Here is a 21,907-nt window from a genome sequence, read left to right as displayed (position 1 = left end):
TGAAAAGCTTGAAGATGATATATTTTCCAAAGCCAGACTGTGATAGGGAAATTAAGACAAGCATGAGTCATTTTCATACAATTTTTAGCAAATTGAAAGGCAAAGTGTGTTTGAAGGATGTCATTCTGAAGAGAGATCTTTTGAACTTCTCAGGTCCCAGGACTGAGTGGAAGAAAGGACTCCAAGGGTCTTTGCCTATCCTTGTCTCTATGAATTTCCTCTACTACAAATAATGACAAGTATAAACGAGGAAACAGTATTGTTACTAACAGACAATTTTCCAACAAGCAAAACTTTTGAATCTAATCATATAATCAAAAGATTCTTAAAAGGCATCTAATTTCCTAAAAGAAAAAAATAAAGGTAGCACTCAAGAGCTCAGCAGAAAGCATATCATAAGTCAGACCTTAGAAAAACTTATCCTCTATTGGTTTCCCCAGCAGGAGATACCTCCCAAGAAATAGCCAAAGTACATTCCCCAAGTATCAGAGATATCACCAAAGAGAAGACTCAAGGAATCTTAGTACAGCACATTGGTTTTGAATTAAGGGTCCTGGGATACGGAAATAAGGGATCCTGAAATAAATCTTGGTAGAATTTTCATGCTGTTGAAATCTCAAAAATATAACCAAAGCTTTATCAAGCATAGTTATATTTATTAAAATCTACTACAGTGAGGTAGGTTTTCACTTTAATATTTTGAGAAATCAAGTATACTGAAAAAAAAGTATTACATTTTGAAGATCTTCAATTTGCTAACTTCTGCGCTCTTTCTCTCTCTGTTCTCTCTCTCTCTCTCTCTCTCTCTCTCTCTCTCTCTCTCTCTCTCTTAAACATACCTTGGGGAAAAGCCCTCTGGAATATATTATATATCTGAATCTTCTTTTAAATATGACATTGATTTGAAAAAAGTGGACTTTTATGAATTCAAACCTATACATAGTTGGTCACATAAAATACCAAGTGAGACTCTCAGGTGCTCACACTAGACACATATTCTTCTCATCTGCCTGCTAGTCAGTAAGTGGTGAAATAATAAATAGGTTACAGACCTTAAAATTCTATAATTTCCCTTTAGACTAATATTCTCAAAAGCATACTGTATATCCATCCAATGTGTACATATTCTCACCCACTCAAATACATTTACTCTTCTCTGCCATTAGAAACAATTTGGTAAAATTTAGTTTTTTAAAAAGTGACAGATAGTACTGGTATTTTATTTAATATTAACAAAGATTTCATTTTTTACAGCTATGGTACACCATATTTTGATACCACAAATATCAGAATTTTGTACAACCAACTATACACTTGGTGGATTTAAGGTTTGATAGTGAGTACTCAAGTGCAATTAGATAAAATTTATAAGTTTTAGTGTTCTATAGTTCACAATAACCTATTACATATTTTATGACTAGCTAGAAAGGAGGAACTCAAAGGCTCTAAACACAAAGTAATTATAAGGAGATAATGGCCTTAAGCATTATGTGGCATGTATATAATTTCCTTTAAAATTAAATTTATCTTTAACCTGTGTATAAAAACACATAAATTACATATATTAATACAGTACCACATGATGTTTCAATACATCTATCTACTCAAACATTTATCACTTGTTTATGGCAAAGGCATTCAAAATCCCAGTGGAAAAGCGCTTGCCTGGCATGTGTGAGGCATTGGGTTTGATTCTCAACACCATATACAAATAAATAAAATAAAGATCCATCAACAACTAAAAAATATTTTTTTAAAAAAATTCTGTATTCTAGGTGCACAATTGTTACCTGTATTCGCCCTACTCTGCGCTCTGTAACTTCTTACTCCTAAGTGAAACTTACTACCTACCCTTTGATCAACCCTTCTCCATCTCTCTCTTCCTTGTCCTCTTCCAGGTCTCTGTCCACCACCCTTCTATTCTAAATTCCTGTGAGATTAGCTTTTTTATATTTCACGTATAAGTGAGACCATAAGGTACTTGTCTTCCTGAGACTGGCTTATTTCACTTAACATAATGTTGATGCAATTAACAGGATTTTCATTGTAGAGGTCTTTCATCTCCATGGTTAGGTTTATTCCCATGTTTTTTTGTTTGTTCGTTCGTTTGGTTGGTTATTTGGTAGGTTGTTTGTTGTTTTGAGGTTATTATGAATGAAATTGTTTTCCTGATTTATTTCTCAACAAGTTCACTATAGGTATATAGAAAAGCTACTAATTTTTTTCTATTTTTACTGTTTATTTTAATTTTTATTAGTGCACTATAATAGTGGAATTCAGTGTTACGTATTTGTACATACACATGCTATAACAATATGATTCCATCAGTTCATTTCCCAGTATACCTCCCTTATTTCTTATCACTCCATTTTTTCATCAACCTTATTTTTCTCCTAAAAATATCCTGGAATTGTACAGTTCCTCCAGGATGCCAATTAAGCTTTTACCTACCATATTCTAAAACTCATGGCTACAAGACAAGCTCTCTCAAGTGATATTTTCTATACTCAACTATTGCACTCTCCTCCTCACACAAATCCTTACCACATATCAGCCTATCAAAATAATTTGCCATTTCCAGAAGAGATACTATGTGGCTCCCACACAATGCCACCTGGATGCCCAAAGTGCCTATCTCATGCTTGACCTCACACTACGTAAGAGTTATGTCAAATGCATTGTCCCTTTTTTTAAAAAATTTTTTATTAGTTGCTCAAAACACTACAATGATCTTGACATATCATACATTTGATTCAAATGGGGTACGTAATCTTATTTTTCCACGTGTACAGATTGCAGGATCACATTGGTTATACTCCACATATTATTCCTAGATAATGATGGTTAAGCAACCTTGGAGCATACTATGGAAGATGTTCTGAGGGCTTGACTTGAAAGTAATACATCAGCACTGCCAACACATACTTATGGCCAAAAAAAGTCACCAGACAGCACAGAATCTAAGAGCCAGAAAACAGATGCCACCTCCACCTCTTTTTGGAAGAATATCTTGCAAAGTGTGCAGTTATAGGAAACAATAGATCGTAGCCCTGAGTTTTAGAATATGTTAGGTAAAAGCTGAATGGTAGTTAAATTTGGAAATATTTTCAATGACAGATTTGAAAGAAAACTAAATTTTAAAAGACAGTAATCAGACTGTGAATAGCAAAGCTATGGATGAACTACACAGAAAATATACAGAAAAGGAACAATTTTTAGTGTAAAATACTAGCCATAAAACCAAATTATAGTCAAAATAAATTGGCATATTAACCTTAATTCTTCCATATTATATGTAAACAAAATAGATGGCCTAGGGTAGCATGTAATGCTATGTACAGCACAGGTATGTAGTAAATACTTTTTGTCTAAATTTTTTTTTTTTTTTAAAGATTGGAGACCTTGGGCTGGGGTTGTGGCTCAGCGGTAGAGCACTCACCTAGCACGTGTGAGGCCCTGGGTTCAATCCTCAGCACCACATATAAATAAATAAAACAAAGATATTGTGTCTAACTACAACTAAAAAATAAACATTTAAAAAAAAAAAAAAAGATTGGAGACCTTTATTTGGTTCCTTACAGGGAACCACCAAAGATTTTAGTTCAGGATGACAGGATCAGATTTAAGATACATCTTTGATCTACATTCTTTAACATTATTATGGCTTACAGTAAAATCTAGCCAGGAAGGACCTTGTACATGTATTATTTTCCCACCTAGGTCAGTTATTTCCATAATTTCCCTTGACCCAGCAAGACCAATCACTTCCTTTTCCAAACGTTAATCCCTTCCCCTAGGATTCTAGTTAGCTTTGATGACCCTGGACTCTTCCTAGCATTTGCCACGCTAAACTGTATGACAACTGTTCCCTCCAGTGGACAAATGCTTGCAGTAACCAAAACGGATCCCACTAATTGCGCATTGCATAGTGAACAACGCACAGCAAGACGTGCACAAAAGTTCAGTGAATCAACAGGAGGTGCAACGGCGAGTAAGAGAACAATTTATACGAATGTATGGCTATGGAAAGTTATGTAAAGCCAAATGCTGCGAAACCATCTTCTGAAGGCAGTAGGTTATAGCGAAAAAAAAAAAAAAATCACAGAGAAACAAACAGGATGCCGCCACATATTCCCAACTTCAACATTCCCTGGGGAGAAAAAGAAAAAGCTTTGCTCTACGGCAAGCCCCAGAGCTGCGACACAGATGCCGTAAAAGGAAGCGAAACACTGCGTGGAGACCGAGCCTCCAGCTTTGCGGCACGGTCGGGGCGGGAAAGTGCCAGCGTCGGTTGGAGGGAGGGTCTTCGCCCCGCCCCCCACACCCGGGCTGTACCACCGCGCTCCGAGGAGGCGTGTTCCAGGATCTCGGGCCCAGTGCTGGCCGCCAGTTAAGTCCCCGCTTCCTGTCGCCGGTACCATGGAGGCGGCGGTAGAAGCAGAAGTAGAAAACGAGGACGGCGACAGCAGCTGCGGGGATGTGTGCTTCATGGACAAAGGCCTGCAGAGGTAAAGGGCGTTCGGCAACCGGGAGCGGCCCGCGCACCCCCAGGGCTGCGACCGTGGGTGGTGTGTGGCTTGGCGGGACCCCAGCCCCCTGGCTTGCGGCCGACCTTCTCTGCGAAAATGCTCCGTGAACGGGCGGGAGTGTGAGTCCTACCTGCCTCTGCCCTGGGCAGTTCTCATGGCTCTGCCCGGCCTTGAACCTGCCCCATCACCTGCTCCACCAGCCTTCAACCACCTTTCCTTCTGCTCCTCCTCTTTCTTTAAGGGTTATTGCTTTGTTGCCCTTTAAACATTGGTCTTCTCCTGTCCTCTTGATTCTCTTCTGTTACTCTGAAAAACAGTGACAGCATAGCATCTCCGGCAACTGTGTAACACGCGATCTCTGGTCCTTACTGGTTTTGCCTCACTTATCTTTACCACCATTCTCATTTCTTCTATACAAAGCACTACCACACATTTATTCACATACCTTTCGAAAGTACTGAACATATCTTACTGAGTTTCCCTTTTCTATCTCATGCTACCCGAAGTTGTACACGGCTTTTAAGTCTCTTGATTCTGCATTACTTATTGGCCCCTGCCTACCTATTCTTTCCTTTTTGCGGGGGTAATGGGGATTGAACTCAGGGACACTCAACCACTGAGTTGCTTAGTGCCTAGGTTTTGCTGAGGCTGGCTTTGAACTCTCCATCCTTCTGTCTCAGCCTCCTGAGCCACTGGGATTACAGGCATGCGCCACCGCCTGGCCCTGCCTACCTTTTCAGTCTCCAGTTTCTGAAGTTACTTTCTAGCCTCACTGAGCTACTAGCAATTCTTTTGTAGGTGTCTCAGCCTTTGCACATGATATACCTTTGTGGAGTGCCCTGCTCTCTGCCAGTCTTGCTACTGATAATTATGCATCTTGTTGTCAATCCTGATCTAAAATTTACCAGATTACCTGGGAAGATGTTTTTCAAAGGAATGTGTACATTTTTTATTTAATAACAGCTGCTATTTCCTGAATGTCTTCCATGTATTGGGGGTTATGCACATTATCATTAATCTTCACAGCAGCTTGCAAGTTAATTTTTCTTATACCAGACTTCATACAGCTGGTGAGTAATTAAATTCGAAATTCAAACTCATTTGTTTCACTCTCTGCTTTTTCAACTCTCCCACATTGTATGCACAGTATTGATTTCCAGAAAGTGTAGTGCATTAGACAATAAAGGATTATATTTTGGAGAATGTGTTAATAGCACAAGATCTGGCACTAAGAATTCAATAAATGACAGAAGTTATGTAATTGGCAAGTGCTTCAAACGGCTTTAGAAATTGCTATTTTGAGATTTGCAAATGCTTCCTTGCTGCCATTTAGGTTTCTACAGGTTTATGGTAGTTGCTACAGCTACTACTGATGCCTGTGAAGTTAGTGACTCTATATCTGGCTTCTCTAAACTGTGCACTGTAGTTTGTATGCCTTGAACTATTATAAGAAAAGTTCCAGTTACAAATAGTAATTGAAGGAGTCATGAGATGAGTTCTCTTTAGGGGACATGCCTTCCAACTTGAAATAGAGGACAGGGATGGAAAAAATACCAATAGTTAGTGATTTCTTTGGTATCATTTATATTCTGGATTAAATAACCATTGTACACAGTGAAGAAAGTAAGATTATAAACTTCTTTTGTGAGATTAGATTTGTATCTGGGCTCTGTTACCATAACTGCAGGAATGTGAGCAAGTTATTTAATTTCTAAAAATTTCAGTATTCTTATGATAACATACTGTGTATAGTTGTCAGAATTAAATGATATAAAGAATCTGAGGCTTAAAAAGTTTCCATTTGTTCAGGTCACACAGCAAGGTAATGTGCAAATTAGGATTCAAAAGCCTTTGCAATTATTGACTATTCAGTATTCCTTTGCTATCTGCCACAGACTTTGCACATAAAAGCTAGAAATGCCCAGCATCACTCAACCTCCTTGAATAGCTTCATATTTGTATAAATGGTCTGAAATATTGGTTTATGTTGTAAGAAGCACTGTGTTTTATGATTACACATTTCAAGGCACAAATGGAAAGGGCATCATTCTGGAATGAACAGAGCACATAGTTATTTATGTGCTATTTGGTTAGTTTTAATTATTTGGTCTTGCTTATAAAATACATTTTTACTTTTTTATAATATATATTTTCTTTTGTAGCATATCAGAGTTATCTTTAGATTCAACCCTTCATACCATCAATCTTCATTGCAATAACATCTCCAAGATCAAAGCCATTGATCATGTTTGGAATTTACGACATTTAGATCTGTCATCTAATCAAATAAGTCAAATTGAAGGGCTAAACACACTGACAAAACTATGCACTTTGAATTTGTCCTGCAATTTGCTCACAAGAATAGAAGGTTTGTAAGTGATTTTCATGTAATATTTAACATGAAGAAGGTGATTTGTCTATTTTTCCCCAAATAGAGTGGAATAGATAGTACCATAAACTTTTGAAAACTGACCCTAAAACTCATCATACAAAAGTTTTCTTATAGAAAAGTTTGTTTTTTAAAACTAATTATTTTCATAAAATTGATTTCATTGTTACATCAGATTTGCTTCAGTACAGTCTAATAGTACTGTAATGTTATACTTCTAATTTTTTAAATCCTGTAAAAGCTTTATTTTATTTTGTTCTGCTTTATTTTATTTTTAGGACTTGAAGCACTAATTAATCTGACTAAACTGAATTTGTCTTATAACCACATAAATGATCTTAGTGGTAAGTAGATATGCATGTATTTTTGATGATGCTATGTTTGCAATGTGTGAAGAGTTAGCTCATCATGTTGGAAAACTCCAAGTTGAATCCAGATTTTGATCGTAGAGCTCATCTAGAGAGTATCTTCAGTTTTAATTCTTTTTTTGTTACTGCCCAAACCACAGCTGAATAAAAAATAGATACAAAGACTGGAATGATTTGGAGCAGGGGGAATAGAAGCTCCTTTAGAGGAATAATGTTTTGTTTTTTGAACCAGGGATTAAACCCAGGGGCACTTTACCACTGAGCCTTATCCGCAGTCTTTCTGGGGAGTTTGGGTGGGGGGAAGGCGCCTCACTAAGTTGCTGAGGCTTTCTTTGAACTTGTAGTCCTCCTGCCTCTGCCTCCCAAACCACTAGGATTATAGGCGTGCACCACCATGCCCAGCTAGGAATGATGTTTTAATGTTAGGTAATTAAACATACTGTTATATAGAAAGGAATAGTTCCAACAAAACTTTCTATAGTGATGAAAATATTCTAAATCTGTGCTGTCTGATATTTAGCATCCTTGATGATTAAGGAAATGACAATTAAAACGTGACTATTGAGCCCTTGAACTGTGAATTTGCAACTTAGGGACTGAAATTATAATTTTATTTAATTTTTATATAAGTATAAAAAGCTATCTGTAACTAGGCATGGTGGAGTACCCTCTAATCCCAGGAATTTGGGCGTTTGAAGCAAGTTTGAGACCAGCTTAGGCAACTTAATGAAACCCTGTCACAAAATAAAAAATAGAAAGGGCTGGCAGTGTTACTTAGTGGTAAAGCACCCCTAGGTTCAATCCTCAGTACCAAAAGAAAAAGCCACATGTAACTAGTGGCTAACACTATAGCAGATATGAACAATGCAGGTATGCAGCATTCCAAAGACTATTATTTTTTCTCTTTGTGCTTAGATAATCTAAGAAGATATAAAAGTTGTTGCCTACTTTTTAAATGATTAAAGCCATAACTAATCGAACAAAGTTTCAAGAGTATTATTAGAATTATCTCTTAGAAATAATAAGATTTTACTAATCATCTTCATAACTTTATCAGTATTTGAAACAGTATTATTCATTTGTTAACTTATTTTTCTTCCCCACTAATAAGACATTACCTTATGCCTGGTACCTAGTATACAAATATAAAAAGACCAAGTTAGTGCCCTTAGGCTCAGGTAGCAATTGCAGTTTATTTGAAATCTTTTTTTCACTGAATACATGAAAGTTTTAGAATTTAGAGTTTAAATCTAACTCTGTTGCTGCTGTGTGATATTTTACTTTTTGGATACTGTTTCCTTACCTGACAAATGATTATCGGGTAAGAGTTTTCATTCATTCACTAGGAAGATGTTTGTTGCAAATTGCTTTATCAAGTACTGTCCTATAATTATTAAAAAACAACAACAACAGTAAACAGATAAGGTCTTTGCTGTAACAGGTCTTACATTATATTGGGAAGAAACACATAAAGTTGTATCAAGTCCTTCCTCCCGTAAGTAAGCAAAAGATTTAAACAGACACCTTACCAAGATGATGCACAATGGGCAAATAAGCACGTGGGAAAAAAAGATGTTTAGTATCCTTGGTGATTAAGGAAATGACAATTAAAGTATAGTGAGATACCACTTCACATCTAGTATGGCTAAAATTTTAAAAAATTAAAGCATTGATGAGATTGTAGAGCAACTAAAACTTGCCTATATTGCTAGTACAATTTAAAAAGTATAACCACTTTGGGAAAGAATTTGACAGTTTATTATAATGGTAAATGTATTTGTAATTATTCAGTTCTCTTCCTCAGCATTTAACCCAGAGAAATTAAGGTGTATTCACACAAAGACCCATATGTGAATGTTTATATGAACATTTTATATGCTTGTGTATTTATGACTGTTCTTAATCTTGAAAACTTGGAATTGACCTGTATATCCAACTGGTATTATAGTCTATATCTTACATGTCCCCCAAAGACCATGTGCTCAAACTTTGGCTGCCAGTCTGTGGCACTACTGGGAGTCAGTAGAATCTTTAGGAAATAGGGCCTACTTGGAGAAAGTTAGGTCATTGGAGGCATTCCCTTGAAGGGGAGATTGGGGCCTTCACTCCTCTCTCTCTCTCTTTGCTTCTTAGCTGCCATGAGAAGAGCAGATTCCTACCATAACATATTGTGCTACCAAAGGCCCAAAGCAGTATGGCCAAGCAGCTATGGTGTGAAACCATGAGCCAAAATCAATCTTTCCTCATTATAGATTATCTCAGGTATTTTGTCACAGCAACAGAAAGCTAATGGTAAACAAATTTTGAAACATCTGTGTAATGGAATACTACTTGGAACTAAAAAGGAATAAACAATAATACGTGCAACATCACATATAAATCTAAAAGGAATTATGCTAAGTAACAGAAGCCAATCATAAAAGGCTGTATCAAATGATTCCGTTCATGTGGCATTCCGATAAAGGCAAAGCTGTAGAGGCTTTTAAAAATCAGATTTTTGGTTGCCAGGGTCTGGAAATGGGGAGAGAAGATTGATTACACAGGAACAGAAGAGAACCTTTCAAAGTGATAGAAACTTTCTATGTTGTGATTATAGTGGTAGTAGTAAAACAGTGTATGTCTGCTAAAACACACCAAATTGTATACCTAAAGGGGGCAAGTTTTAGAAACTTAATATCAGACAGAGTTGAGGACTATGAAGAAAATAAAGGGAGCAATCCTGGATGTTCTTATAGATCATTCTTAGAATGCTAAAGTTTTATATGTTGAAAAACACTTCAATAAATAACTTATATAGCATACAAAGACACTAAAGCAAAATCAAGCTTGCCATATAAGAAAGAAAGCTAATGAGGGGTTTAATGTGCTAAGAAAAGGGATAGGAAAGTAGGCAGAGGCCAGGTCAGTACAGTTTAAAAGCAGGCTGAGAAATTTACTTTTTGTTTTAGGCACAATAAGAGTTGTTAGAGATTACATAGGGAATGACATGATTTATGTTTTTAAAAGATCACTGCTGAGTGGAAAGTACATTTTTAGGTAGATAGAAAGTAAATAAAGGAAAGCAGAATCAAAGATAAAAGTCTCTGGATTAACGGATATGAATGGTGGTAATATTTGTTGACATAAGAAAAATTAGAAGAGGATTACATTTCCGAGATAAGTAATGAGAACACTGATCCTGTCTTAAACTCGAGAACACTGTTGAACATATGTATGTGTGTGCATGTAATACACATTTTAAGAATGGGGTGGGATTGGGGGTCATGGTTGGAGTTGTGGATTTGGCGGTTAGAAGCACTATTAGCCATGAAACTAGAAGATTCCAAAGAGTGTGTAGATAGAGAAGAGGAGTAGCTCCTGGTGCACTCTACTATTAAATCTAAGAGGACCATCAAGTTAAAACAAAAGTAGCATCAAACAAGAACCTAAAAATTTGATGATAATTAAGGAGAAATGCTAAGGACTGTGAGTGACAGGAAAATCAGATCTTACAGAGATGGTCAAAGCCTTCTGAGAATGATGAGTAGAAGTTAGCCAAAGGACAATGAGGAGAAAAGGGTATCCAGTCAGGTTGAAGAAACAGAAGAAAAGGGTGAGTAAAATTGAAATGTGGAGAGGGCTAAAATAAATGAAGTTGTAAAATTGCTCCCTTTGAGGAGCAATGTATGCACCTCAGGACAATTTTCTAGGAAAGGAATCTGGGGCATTTATCCACTAGTCTCTTTGATAGAGGTAAGCCCCTAGAAGTGTTAACTCCCTCACACTTCCAGGCTTTACCTTTGCTGAACAAGCTCCTTCCCTTTTGAGGTAGGAAAAGAGGGCAAATGCTAGTGCTTATAAGGGCACACTGACAGTATACACTTACTTGTCCATCTTAGCTACAGCTGAAGTCCAGGGTGGTCAAGGTAACAATAGTATCTGCTGCAAAGTTTTCCAAGAAATATTATCAGGGAGCTAAAATGAATGTTATTTTTATTTTATACTGAAACCAAGAAAAAGAAAGTGTAGTGCAGTGTTACGTCTGGTAATCAAAAATGTTGCCTTGGGAAATTCCAAAGCCATTGTTTTGTGCTTATTTTCATTAAGTGCATATAATGACCTAGGGAGTTTTTTTTTTTTTTTTTTTTTTTCCATTAATACCGCAGTACTCAGAAACCCCAGGGGCTAAGGCCTCAGTGAGTTTCTAAACTTGTGTTTCTTTAAAACAGCAATTGAATTTTCCTGTTTATTATAGATGTATCTGTTCACAGCAACATCTTATCAATGCTACTCCTTTGACTCAAAAGCATTTTTTTCTTATTGCAGGGTTGACGCTTCTTCGTGGACTAAAGTATAAGCTTAGATATATTGATCTTCATAGTAACTGTATAGATAGTATCCATCACTTACTTCAATGTATGGTAGGATTGCACTTCTTGACAAATCTTACTTTAGAGAAGGATGGAGAGGGGAATCCTGTCTGTCGTGTACCAGGTATGAACAATTAATTTAATACTTTTTTAACAGTTAATAGTCAAAAGTTTCTTCATTTCCAGAATTTGGTGTTTGTGAACTTTTTGTTTTAGTTTTAATCTTTGTAATGTTATATATTTGGGAATTATATAATTACAAATAGTTTATTAAGACAAATTGCTGTTAGAAGAAGATGGGATGAATCAATCAATAGTTATTTTATTTAGACAGTTTTATATTTGATAAGTGAATGCCTTAAAATTATATTTTATCACTATGGTATATCCTAATACTATATAGCCATTTAGGAAGGGAAAAAAAGGAACTTAGAATCTCTGTACTGGTAGTCAGTTATCTCCACGATATATTGAGAAAGAAAAACAAGTTGCAAAGTATTGTATGTAATATATACAACAGAACATCTAGAAAAATACACGAAAAAAATAATATTGGACAACTCCAAGAAAAGGAACTAAGTAGCTAGAGTTCAGGAAATATTGAAAAAACTTTACTATGTACCTTTGAATTATGTATCCTGGATTTATCACATTTTAATAAGTGAATGATTGTTTTTTGTTTTTTTTTTTTTTTTTTTTTAAAAACACCTTAAACTTATTACATTAAACGATGTTGCTGAAATGCTATTTGATCTAATTCGGAATCAGTCAAATTGGCAAAGATAAGAGAAACCAAACTGCCAGTTCTAACTTCAGTTATCTCATGTTACTTAACCAAACAAGAAAGTGGATAGAATTTTGAATGTATCTTCTGAAACTCTACTTGGGTGTAAGTTGGCTATAAATGCTGCATTCTGTCATTCATATGCTACCATGGGAAAGTTTTTTATAACAAGATAGCCTGTTCTGATTATTTTATTTTATTGAAAAACATTTTTTTATTATTTTTTAAAGATCATGTAATATTATAAAGTCTGCTTAAAAACCAGGACAGATTTGAGAGTTTTCTTAGGGGAAAAACTTACTTCTAAAACTTTGTATTTTTTTTTCCTCTTTTAACCCTAACGTCAAAAAATTGTTTTTTGTAACAGTCATGTCTCAAGAACTTTTGAGTTCCTACTTTGAATCTTTATTTCTTTTGGAATTTATCCAAATAATTCATTGGTCTTTCTGACAAATACTTGGTTGTAAAATTATAGGAGCAAAGTTGAAGGGATCCTATTAAGCTAAACAACAAATTAATGTTAATTTGTTAGTTTCTTATTTTTTAAGGGAAATAAATATATTTTTCTTATATTTATTTCTTAAGGGAAATAAATAAATATATTATTCGTGGATACTTGATAAATCACATTTTAATATTAATTATGTGTAATTTAAAAAACAAAAGGGACATGTTTCACTAATGCTTGAAACTTCACTGGGGAAATTCTGGTGCTTTGATCATCATCCACATCATCCTTAAAACATGTTTATGTTACTTAGATTTATGCTAGTTCTATTAAAAATACAAAAGTTTTCTTCCCAGGATAAATTCCTGCTGTTTTCATGCATTCATAGCTTTAAAGTAATTTGAAGTGGTGATGATTATAAGTTCCTTACCTTTATTGGGAAAATTATTCAAGAGGAGTGAAAGGAGCATTCTTTTTCTTTTGTATTTAATGATTGCATGCTAGAAATGTTGAATACATAGCATTGATGACAAGTTTATTTGTTGTTCCTTGGACTAATTTTATCATTCAGGTGATAGATGTAGTAATTTATTTTATAAAATATTAGCCCTTTTTAATGTTTAAATTTTCACTTTGAATGATTTATTTCAAAGGATACAGAGCAGTTATTCTCCAAACTTTACCACAGCTTAGAATTCTAGACTGCAAGAACATATTTGGTGAACCAGTAAATATGGCAGAAGTAAATTCATCACGCCTACAGTGCTTAGAAGGTCTTTTGGATAACTTAGTTTCTTCTGAGTCTCCCCCAAATATAAGTGAAGATGAGGTATAGTATTTTTCCCCCCTAATATAAAAAATACCTTTAAACTTTACTAAATGAATGAAAATTTAAAAGGATTTTTGTTTGTCCCTGTGTCATAGATCCTTGATAATATGCCAGTGGTATCATCGCCCATCACAGAGTTAACTCCCTTGGAGCAGTTTGCAGATACACCAGCAGATACACATGTTTTGACATCGTTTTTATCTGTGTGTCCATCTTCTGAGCCAGAGAAAATTAATCATGAAAAGGAATTTCAGAATGAGAGGAAACTCCAGAAATTAGATGATCAGCTTTTACATCTTCTTGATGATGTAACTATTTTTCCTATTTTTGGAAAGCCCAATATGGGAATATGGAAGAAAAAAATAGTTAAGAAAATGAAAAAAATATATATACAAGCCGACCAACCAGAAACAATCTATATGAAATGTATCAATATGGGGCTGGGGTTGTGGCTCAGTGGTGGCGTGCTTGCCTAGTATGCATGGGGCGTGCTTGCCTAGTATGCATGGGGTGTGCTTGCCTAGTATGCATGGAGCACTGGGTTCGATTCTCAGCACCACATACAAATAAATTTAAAAATAAGGAAATAAAGGTCCATCAACAACTAAAAAGTATTTTTTTAAAAAAATGTATCAATATGTGTATTTTTGTTTTCCGGTATGGAAATAGGATTCTGAATAGCAGTAGTGTAGAAAATATAAGCATGCATTTTCCTTATTGCCATTCTTCACATCTTCATTACATAATTCCTTTGTCTTGTTCTTCAGTGGTTCACCTTATTTCTGTCCCTTCACTTTTTGTTTCAACCTTAAGCAAGCTGAAAACTCTGAACTCAGTGTTCATTAACACAAAGGACACTTCTGGTCCCATACATCTCTTCAGCTCTTATTGGCCAAAGCCATTTCTAGAATTTACTGCTTAATATAAAATTAATTTACATAGTTCTGCTTCATTTCAGTTTCCAGCAGACCATCACCTAATTAATTTCTACTTTCCTGGGCTGATAATCATTTTTTTTTACCCTTGCTACTGATTCTCTGGTTGGTAAAACTCTGTGAACTATATTTATGAATTAGGGGCTAGGGTTTGTAGCTCAGTAGTAGAGCGTTTGCCTAAATGCATGAATTACAGTTCATAGAATTTACTACTATTGTATCTCCAGCCCTTGCTGCGGCATTCTTGCACTGATCAACAGTGATTCCCCACCCTCCCACCCCTGGGACTGTACCACCTGAATGAAACAGATTATTACTTTTTCTTGCCTGCCATCTGGGTATAGGATATAAAAAGAGTGGTATAAGCTAGAAAGATTATTAAACGCTAAACATTTGTAAGTAAATTTTTTTTGTTTGTTTCTTAAATGTTTATTACTGAGCTACATCCCAATCCCTTTTTTATTTTGAGATAGGGTCTTACTAAATTCCCAAACTTTCAATATTTCTGCCTGGGGTTATAGCTGTGAACCACCCTGCCCAGCTTAAGTATTTGCATTTGATGTAAAATACAGGTGTATTCCTGAATTGGCAATACATATATATATATATATATATATATATATATATATATATATATATATATACTTTTACCCAAACTTTTTGAAGATGAACATTACCATCGTGCTAGAATGTTCCTCCTGTTTCTTTCTACAAGCAGTCCTTCCCTGCTTCTTCAGAGGAAATCATTTTTCTGATTTTTTCCTATCATAGATTATTTAATATTTCTTCTAGAATCTAATAAAAATGGAATGATACAGTATGTACTTTTCATGTAAGGCAACATAGCCTTTTGAAATTATTCCATGTTTTGTATAGCAATAGTATTTTTGTGTGATATTCCATTTTATGACTATGGTTTACATCTTTATAGTACTGGTTTATTTCTAAGCAGTATATGTGTATCTATGTAGTATATCTGAAACTGAAACTTTTTCCAAAATTGAAAATTTTATGTACTCCCATCAACAGTATGTGACTGACTTCCAGTTTTTCTGCATCTTTACCAATATTTGGTGTTAGCATTGATTTTATTTTAGCCATCCTACTGGGTATATTCCTGGCATTCATTTTTATTTTAATTTACATTTCATTAATGATTAATGATGAACACTTCTTATATGTGTTTATTGTGATCATGTGCTTATGTATTTTCTTTTGTGAGGTATCTTCAAAATTTTTGTTCATGTTTTTATTGGGTTATTTATGTATTACCATGTTGTAGGAATTCATTATTTTTCCTGGATAACAGTATTTTGTCAAGTGTACCTTCTGTGAACATTTTTTTCCCCAGTCTGTGCTTTACATATTAATTTTCTTAATGGCCTTTTGATAAGCAACAGTTTTCGTTTTGATAATCTGATCTCATGTTATGGTTATTGTTTTTTTGTGATTTCAAAATTTTTTATGTATCCCTAAGTAACAAATATATTCTTCTGTGTTATTCTCTAAAAGTTTTATGGTTTTACCTTTGGTGGTTAGGTCTATATATATGGTAGGGATTGAAGTTCACTCTTTTCCCTATGGATATTCAGTGATGCCAGCACCATTTGTTAAAAAGGCTTTGCATTGGATGAGTTTGGTTTCTTTGTTTTTGTTTTCTATTCATATTTCCTGAAAGTTTTTATTGTTATTTGCAGAAGAGTTAACCTGGTAGAAGCTTATCTGTACTAGAAGCTGAATTCCCTGTCATTAATTTCCAGGATATCTAGTTTATTAGCCCTCAATCTTATAGAAAGCCTTAATACTTAGCAAAATTTTAAATTTTTATACTGAATTGAACTTTTAGTATACTTTTCTTTTTTTCCTTTTCTTTCTAGGCTTCTAGTACTTTAATAGATAATGTTCCTGAAAAAGACCTGAGACCAAAAAGAGACACGGATGTAACTTCTGAAAGTGATTATGGAAACAGAAAAGAATGCAACAGAAAAATTCCTCGAAGATCAAAAATCCCATATTATGCCAGAAGTATTCAAACTATTAAGCATCACAATAGAAACAACATTTTTGTAAGGTACATATTTATTTTTAGAATTTCAAGTAAGGCACCTAAAAGTTAGCATGGCTGTCTCCTTCCTTAAAACTACCTTATGCTGATATTTATTTATCACATTTATCATCAAAGGTTTAACTTTTCAGTCATATGCGCTCTGACTAGGTCAGTACAGTCACCTCTCTCTCATTCTGCAGGTTCTTTATCCATGGATTCAACCAACATTAATCAAAAATATTTTCTAAAAAAACGTTAATATTGTTAATGGCGTGTATTATTAGTAATACTCAGCAGTTATTCTATATAACATTAATAGACTATTTTTTCTTGTTATTATTCCCTAAACAAATTATTACACAGCACTTACATATATTAAGTATTTTATGTAATCTGTTATCACACCATTCCGTGTAAGGGCCTTGAGCATCTGTAGGTTTTGGTATTGAGGAGGGTCCTAAAGCAAATTGCCTGTAGAAACCAATGAACAACTGTATACTTATGTAAAGGATTGCTTTCTCTGTCAATGCCAAAGTTAAGAAATCAACATATAAAACCAAAATTCTACTGCATTCATTTGCAGTAGGAAATAAAACCAATAAAACTTGAGTTGTAGATGACTAGCCTTTTCTGTCTCTATAAGCAAGTCTAGATGGGAAGTCAAGTCCTAAATAGATGGTAACTACTGAGTTGAGGATGAAAGGTAAATATGATGGTTATGTTGAATGCCATTAGGATCAGGGAATCTGATGTTTGTACTTTCACAATTGGAATCACCATGAGTTGTTCAGAAATGCCTACTCTGGCATAGGTAAAATCAACTTTTTACCTCTTTAATTCTCCTTTATAAAAAAATGAATTTTTTTGTTGTTTTAATTCTTTCATAGCTGTCCAGTTAACTATGTGTTTCCATGTATGCTCAGTCACTTAGTTCACTTATAATCAGAATGGACATACCCTGCAATTTCTTCAATCTCTTGCTAATGGTATAATCTATTTGCTCTGCTTTGTTACATGTCCACTTTAGACTTTCAATTTTCAAAAGATAATTTTATCTGTCATTTTTCCAGTTCTTGGGTGTTACCTTAGTCCTAAGTACTAATAATACTTTTTTAAATTCTTCTGATGTATTCAAGAATTCTACCTATCCTGAATGTGTTGAACACTGAACTGTCTTTCTTATTATATTGAGGCTCTCAGTCAACAAAGCACACTCATAAAATTTAGGAAGTAGTGTAAGTGACTATTATATTATTTAATATCCTTTTATAAAAACTGTTTGCATATGTGACTAAAAATGTTAATATTAGAGAATATTATAAACAGTATACTTTTCTTGGAATTATTTCCTGCATTTTATTTTTTACAGTTGTAATCGTAAAATAAAACAACCTTACTTTAAAGATTTATACGTAAGATCATCTTTAGCAAACTGTAATTTTTTACAAGAATTAGAAGAACAGAAGAATGAAATCATTAAAGTAGAAAATAACATCGTAGAAGACAACACGTACCGGGTACGATTTAGGAGTTAAGAAAAAATGAAAGCAAATGCTTTACCACTGAGCCACAACCCCAGCCCCCAGAAATTACACATTTATTTAAGTCAGATTTAAGTGAAATCATTTATTATATACTTATAGAGGTAGAAACCATTCTAAATTTTCCAATTCTTATTTCTTAAAGTAGTGGTTCCTAGATTTTTTAAATGTCAGACCCTTTAAATAAAGAAATCTGTAGCTCTTCTTAAAAAAACAACTTTTACACCCAAAATGTTATTATATGATTTCCAGGTTTTCATGAACTAACCTGAAACCCAATTTTGTGCACAGATTAAGAGATTTCAAAAATTTTCAAAATTATTCAATGTTTGCTTGAACAGTACTCGTGTTGAGAATTTTTAGCACATGTTGATTTGTTACTTTATATTTTTCATTAACTTGCCAGTATTGTACTTGTTGAAGTACTGGTTGTTCTTTTGGTTGTACGTAGTACTGTTTTTCCATGATATATTTACCTTCATACTTTTTATGCTACTGCTTTTCTCTCCTAATTCTCAACACTGGAAACTTTAATACTGAGGAAAAAATATAATTATGTTATGACAATAATAATAGCAGCTACAATTTATTTTTTGAATGATATTATGTGCCAAACACAGTTCTGCACTGTTTGGTATGCTTTACTTCTATTAATTTGTTTAATAGCCCTTCAAAGTGAAGTAAAATGAAAAATTGAGATGGTAAGAAGTTAGGTTACATTTCTAAGTTCTCCTAATGTGGTTGTTCCTTTTAGTCCCTTGTTGAACAGCTAGACCAAGAGAGAGAGATGAGATGGAAAGCTGAACAAGCTGAAAAGAAGCTTATGGAGTATATTGATGAACTGCATAAACAAGCTAGTGAAAAGAAAGATGTTCATAGCTTGGCTCTACTTACCACAGACAGGTAAGGCCAAATATAAAAACCTAAAGGACACCTTTAGCATAAAGAATATTAAACTTGGAGCTGGAATACCTAAATTTAAGTTAACTACAATATGATTAAAAACAAATGTTTTTTTAAACAAGGTATCTAGTTTTCTTTTGATTAGAAGATTTAATGCTTTGTTAACTTGTTACGTAATTTAGGAATTCCAGGTACATTTATTTGAGCCCTTAAACTGGCTGGGAAGTGTCAGATATATGTGTAGATATGTATTATAAGTAAACAACAAGAGACTAGAGCAGGAATTGGCAAAATTTTTCTGTAAAAATCCCAGATTGTGTAAAGACAGGGTTTATGAATTTTAATCTGTTTCCTCGGTACTCTTTGAACTATTGTCACATGTTTGTCTTCTACAGTTGGCCTTGGTACCTGATAGCCCAAGTTTTTTTATTCCGTTTTTATTTTTTCTCCTCCTTCCTTCTAGCTCCCATTTTATCTTATGATGCATTTTTTTTTTAATTTTTATTGTTGGTTGTTCAAAACATTACATAGTTCTTGATATATCATATTTCACACTTTGATTCAAGTGGGTTATGAACTCCCATTTTTACCCCGTATACAGATTGCAGAATCACATCAGTTACACATCCATTGATTTACATATTGCCATATTATGATGCATTTTTTCTTATGATTACATTTAATACAAGTCAGTCTTATTCTATGCAATCTATGAAAATACCAGTTTTCTAAATACAGTTTTCCCCTGGTTTTCTGTAATTATTTCTAAAGTTATACCTTTCTTCAAATAGTTATAAGATACTTCTACAGACTTCCTGTTGGTTTTTATGTCTTCTTACCCTTGAAGGAATGCTAGTTTTCTAGACTCGGTTATGCCACAAATTGGGTTTAGAAGTTGCTCTTGGTTGCATTTCCTTACTGTAAAGTATAAGCTCTCATTTGAATAATAAGTTGATGTACACAACTCCAAGCCCAATTTCCAGTTTCTGTTAAATATGTAACTGTTAGAGTTTTATGATACTATGTGGTAATTTCTACCCTCATGCCCACTTCTGTGTTGTGTAAGAAAAATTATAAAACCTGATGTGTACATTATGAGAAACTCTATAATTAAGCAAGCTGTGATACATTATGCTATTACTAGTCCTTCCACCTCCCCACCACTACTACTTTTTTTTTTTTTTACTACATTAGAAAAACAGCACTCTTGCTTGAAGTAGGTATGTGAATAACCAACATTATCAGCAACAACTTTATTAAAGACTCTGTAACTGAGTCATGGACATGACAGTGGAAAAGAGGATTCATCTTTCTTCAAAATGAAGCAAAGCTTGTTCTAGGAGATGTTTTTATTTCAGTTTAATTCTTTTTGGCTTATAATTGAAATTCATTACAGATTTTGATAATAGGCTATCTTTGCTTTTAGCTATATATGAAGGAATTTCTATTTCATTTCATATTGTGGGTATTACTTAGTGGAATATTAGAGGAAGCTGGGTTGAGGCTTCTTACCAGATTGCATTTAATTTGGAAGGATTTGGGTATATTTCATCTTTATTCTTACATAACCTGTCGATTTTGACCATCATTCCCATATTATATATTCATTGTTCTTGAAAAAAATCAATTTTTTTCTGATTCCAGTTTTATCTAAACTCATGTTTGTTTGTCTGTCTGTCCTTTTGAAGTTAGATCTCTGACCAATCTTGATATTCCCATATGTGCTTTGTTAGAGATTCTGTATCCCTAGGACCTAATACAGAGTCTGGCATCTAAGTGCAATACTGTGGAGTATTTGTTATCTTAAAAAATGAATCTTGTTGGATATAGTGGTAGCTTGCCCTGTAATCCCAGTTGCTCAAGAGGCTTAGGCAGGAGGATTCCAAGTTCCAGGCCAGCCACAGCAACTTAGCAAGACTATCTGAATAATAATAATAATAATAATAATAATAATAATAATAAAGAAGTTTTAAAGGCTGGAGATGTAGCTCACTTGTAGAACACCCCTAGGTTCAGTCCCTAGCACCACCAAAAAAGAAAGAGAGAGAGAGAGAATCTTATCTAGTAGGATATTTTTATTGTTCAGATCTCCTTGGTGAACAAATTTGCTTATCTAAATGCCTTCTAAAATTGCCTTGCCTGTATTTCTTAAGATTAGCCTATCCTCAGGCAGACTCATCCTGCTTCCTTAGTTTGTATTCTTAGCCCTAATAAATGGTTTTCCATCCGTATCTGGACAGCCACCAAAAGTAGAAATCTAGGAATAATTGTTTTATTTCCTTTCTCTTTCTCATATCCCATATCTAGTTGGTGTTGATATGTTCTTCATTTCTTAAAACATACTGAACTTTCTCCTCTATATCCTAAAACTGTTGCCTTAATTTATGTTTTATCTCTCACTTAGATAATTGCTTCAGATCTCCTTGTCTATAGCTTCTATGGCCCCATCCTGTAGTCCACAGAATAATAAATTCTGGCATTCTCTCATATAACATCAAACTGGAGTTGAGAGAGTAAACAAGGAAGACCAGTTTGGAGACTACTCTACTCTTTTGAAATAAATGAAGAGAGATAAGAACAAAAATTGGAGAAATGACTCTAGTAAAGAAATTGATGGATATATTTCTTTAAATACGGCCTAGAATCACAATAGATAGTGGGGCAGCAGCCTAGCTCGGTAATTTCATGAAGCTGTCTTTTCCAAATATTAGACTTTTATTCCATCATGAAATATCTTCCCATAGAATATGGATAAGGGTTGAGGCGGGGGTATGTATCTGGCCCA

The 21,907-nt window shown here is 34.3% G+C and overlaps 1 protein-coding gene across 4 annotated transcripts in view; it reads left to right on the top strand.

Annotated features, from left to right (window-relative positions):
• The first annotated feature begins 4,248 nt into the window (after window positions 1-4,248).
• Lrrcc1 (leucine rich repeat and coiled-coil centrosomal protein 1) overlaps window positions 4,249-21,907 on the top strand; it is a 34,669-nt gene continuing 17,010 nt past the window's right edge. The window contains exons 1-9 of one of the 4 annotated variants that reach the window (XM_027947287.2): window positions 4,249-4,508; window positions 6,692-6,897; window positions 7,197-7,262; window positions 11,592-11,759; window positions 13,521-13,696; window positions 13,792-14,004; window positions 16,509-16,702; window positions 18,048-18,195; window positions 18,974-19,122. In XM_027947287.2, the coding sequence (XP_027803088.2) occupies window positions 4,420-4,508; window positions 6,692-6,897; window positions 7,197-7,262; window positions 11,592-11,759; window positions 13,521-13,696; window positions 13,792-14,004; window positions 16,509-16,702; window positions 18,048-18,195; window positions 18,974-19,122 (1,409 nt within the window). In that variant the 5' untranslated portion in view covers window positions 4,249-4,419. Of the gene's footprint in view, window positions 4,509-6,691; window positions 6,898-7,196; window positions 7,263-11,591; window positions 11,760-13,520; window positions 13,697-13,791; window positions 14,005-16,508; window positions 16,703-18,047; window positions 18,196-18,973; window positions 19,123-21,907 lie in introns of those variants that run through there. The other 3 variants (XM_027947296.2, XM_071602264.1, XM_071602265.1) reach the window with 3 other exon arrangements.

Source organism: Marmota flaviventris, chromosome 15 (genome assembly GCF_047511675.1).
Source record: "Marmota flaviventris isolate mMarFla1 chromosome 15, mMarFla1.hap1, whole genome shotgun sequence".
Lineage (NCBI taxonomy): Eukaryota > Metazoa > Chordata > Mammalia > Rodentia > Sciuridae > Marmota > Marmota flaviventris.
Note: the sequence above shows the minus strand (reverse complement) of the source record. Positions and strands in the feature narration are given on the sequence as shown.